This window comes from Sinocyclocheilus anshuiensis, unplaced genomic scaffold (assembly GCF_001515605.1).
Source record: "Sinocyclocheilus anshuiensis isolate Anshui unplaced genomic scaffold, SAMN03320099.WGS_v1.1 scaffold3250, whole genome shotgun sequence".
Lineage (NCBI taxonomy): Eukaryota > Metazoa > Chordata > Actinopteri > Cypriniformes > Cyprinidae > Sinocyclocheilus > Sinocyclocheilus anshuiensis.
The window spans coordinates 108,262-110,256 of NW_015540833.1; the positions used below are offsets into that span (position 1 = coordinate 108,262).

General features: G+C 34.3%; 1 protein-coding gene across 3 annotated transcripts in view; it reads right to left on the reverse strand.

Annotated features, from left to right (window-relative positions):
- LOC107687367 (calmodulin-binding transcription activator 2-like) overlaps window positions 1–1,995 on the reverse strand; it is a 27,373-nt gene that overhangs the window by 21,216 nt on the left and 4,162 nt on the right. For all 3 annotated transcript variants that reach the window (XM_016484656.1, XM_016484657.1, XM_016484655.1), the window contains exon 2: window positions 53–179. In XM_016484656.1, the coding sequence (XP_016340142.1) occupies window positions 53–179 (127 nt within the window). The remainder of the gene's footprint in view (window positions 1–52; window positions 180–1,995) is intronic.

The window sequence follows — 1,995 nt, forward strand, 5'->3', positions numbered from 1 at the left end:
GTGCGTGTGAGTGTGTGTGTGTCTGTGCGTGTGAGTGTGTGTGTGTGCTCACCAGGACAGTAACAGCGCAGGACTCCCGGCTGAATGAGAGAAGCAGGAACTCTGCTCTGGTCAAAGACACACGAGTATCGGCTGTCTGTCTCTGACCACGGGCCTGTGATCAACACCTTCACTCCGCCCTGAACCACGGAGAGTAAACCAGGGTTATTAGCGCAACCCAAAACCATAAAAACATTCTCGTCACTTAAAATGAAAAAAAAAAAAAAAAAAGGGGTTTCATTATAGTTGAAATTGTTATTTTTTTGCTAATAATTTGGTTATTTTGTTTGTAATAAAATAACAACAGTGTTATATTTTGAATTAGTTTTTATTTTTATATTTTCCATTTTTATTTTAATTTGAGTTAGTTTTAGTAATTTTGCTTTTATTTTTTTGTCATCAAGTTTTTTTAATGTCTATATAAATTTTATTTATTAATTGACTAATATTCAACTAGCTGAAATAAAAAAAGTTTTAATATATTTTATATTTTCATTTATCATTTTCACTTAGTTTACTTTGAAGTACTAAAGTAAAAAACTAAACTAAAAAAAGAAAATGTATACATGCCGTAGGTAATCACAGCGTGCTGATAATCAGCCATATCTCATGTCTACGAGTGTGATGTTGTGTTTATACAACAGTTCGACGGCACGAGTGTGTAAATATATAAGAAAAACAACAACAGAGTGTCTTTAAAAACCCTTTTGTGCAGAACTACTTCCTTCCGCCACAGATTCAAATCTCAGTTTGATAATTTAACAGCTGAGCTCAAGATCAGTTACTAATTCAGAATGTTACTTTAGAACTAGTAATGAAGGAACGTTGGGTTGCTTCATTAAAAGCTTATTGTATTACTGTATTAAAAGCTCACTGTATTATGAAGAGTATTATGAGAGAGATGGACTGAGCGAGTGTGATTACCTGCATCTGATGCAGCATTCATTCTTCAGCTCAGTCTCATATTCACAATAAAACATTAGTCTGAATGTCCGCTGAGGAAAGCGATATCTTTATCGTACTGTCCTTTCATCTGTTAAGGGTGATTTCCGATGACAGTGCTGCTCAGTGCATTTGTTAACTGCGTCTTACAAGCTGTTATTAAAAGTGTATGTATATATATATATATAAACAAACTTTAAAAAAATGACAAAAACACACAATTTACTCAAATTAAAATGGAAAACCTAACTAAAAACATCAACTTTTATAGTATCTCAATTATACTAAAATAACACTGGTGTTGTTAACCAAACGAAACACAAGCACAAAAACACATTTTATAATCAGAACAGAACTTTTGTTCTTCTACTACAAATAGTCTAGGGCTGCACGATTAATCGAATGTGATTGTCATGCGCATCTCGTCAGTAAGAAGTCTTTACTGCTGACTCGTAAAACAGTCTCTTGTCGCTATCTAATGGCGGAACAATGTCACAAAAATCACCATCACGAACACACACACACACACTATTTCTCAATACTAAATACTACTATGAATATAAAATAGTATTTATTGAATAATAAACAACAACAGCCATAATAAAAGTTGCTAGACAATTCAGTCAAAAGTACAAAGGCAGCGCTCTGATATAAAGCATTAAAATTACATAAAATATAATGTGATGAGATTTTGCCCTCAGCTAAAACTATTTGCTCTGGAACAAATAAAAATTAATGAGACCAAAGACTGCCCGTTAGAATTACCCCAAATGAATTATATCTCATGTTTAACCACTATAGAGACATCAGAGCCAGCTGTGATTTCCAGAAGATCTGGCCGAGGTGAGGCTGCTCTCTGCAGGTTCATGAGCGCTGAACGGCCGTTGACGCCCTGGAGCTCACATCTCCCAAAACGTCGAAGCAAATTTTCAAATAGACGTTTATCTTTATTAACAAACCACATATTTGAAGTCTAAACAAGTACATTCTCGCCTAAAAAAAACGACATTCCGT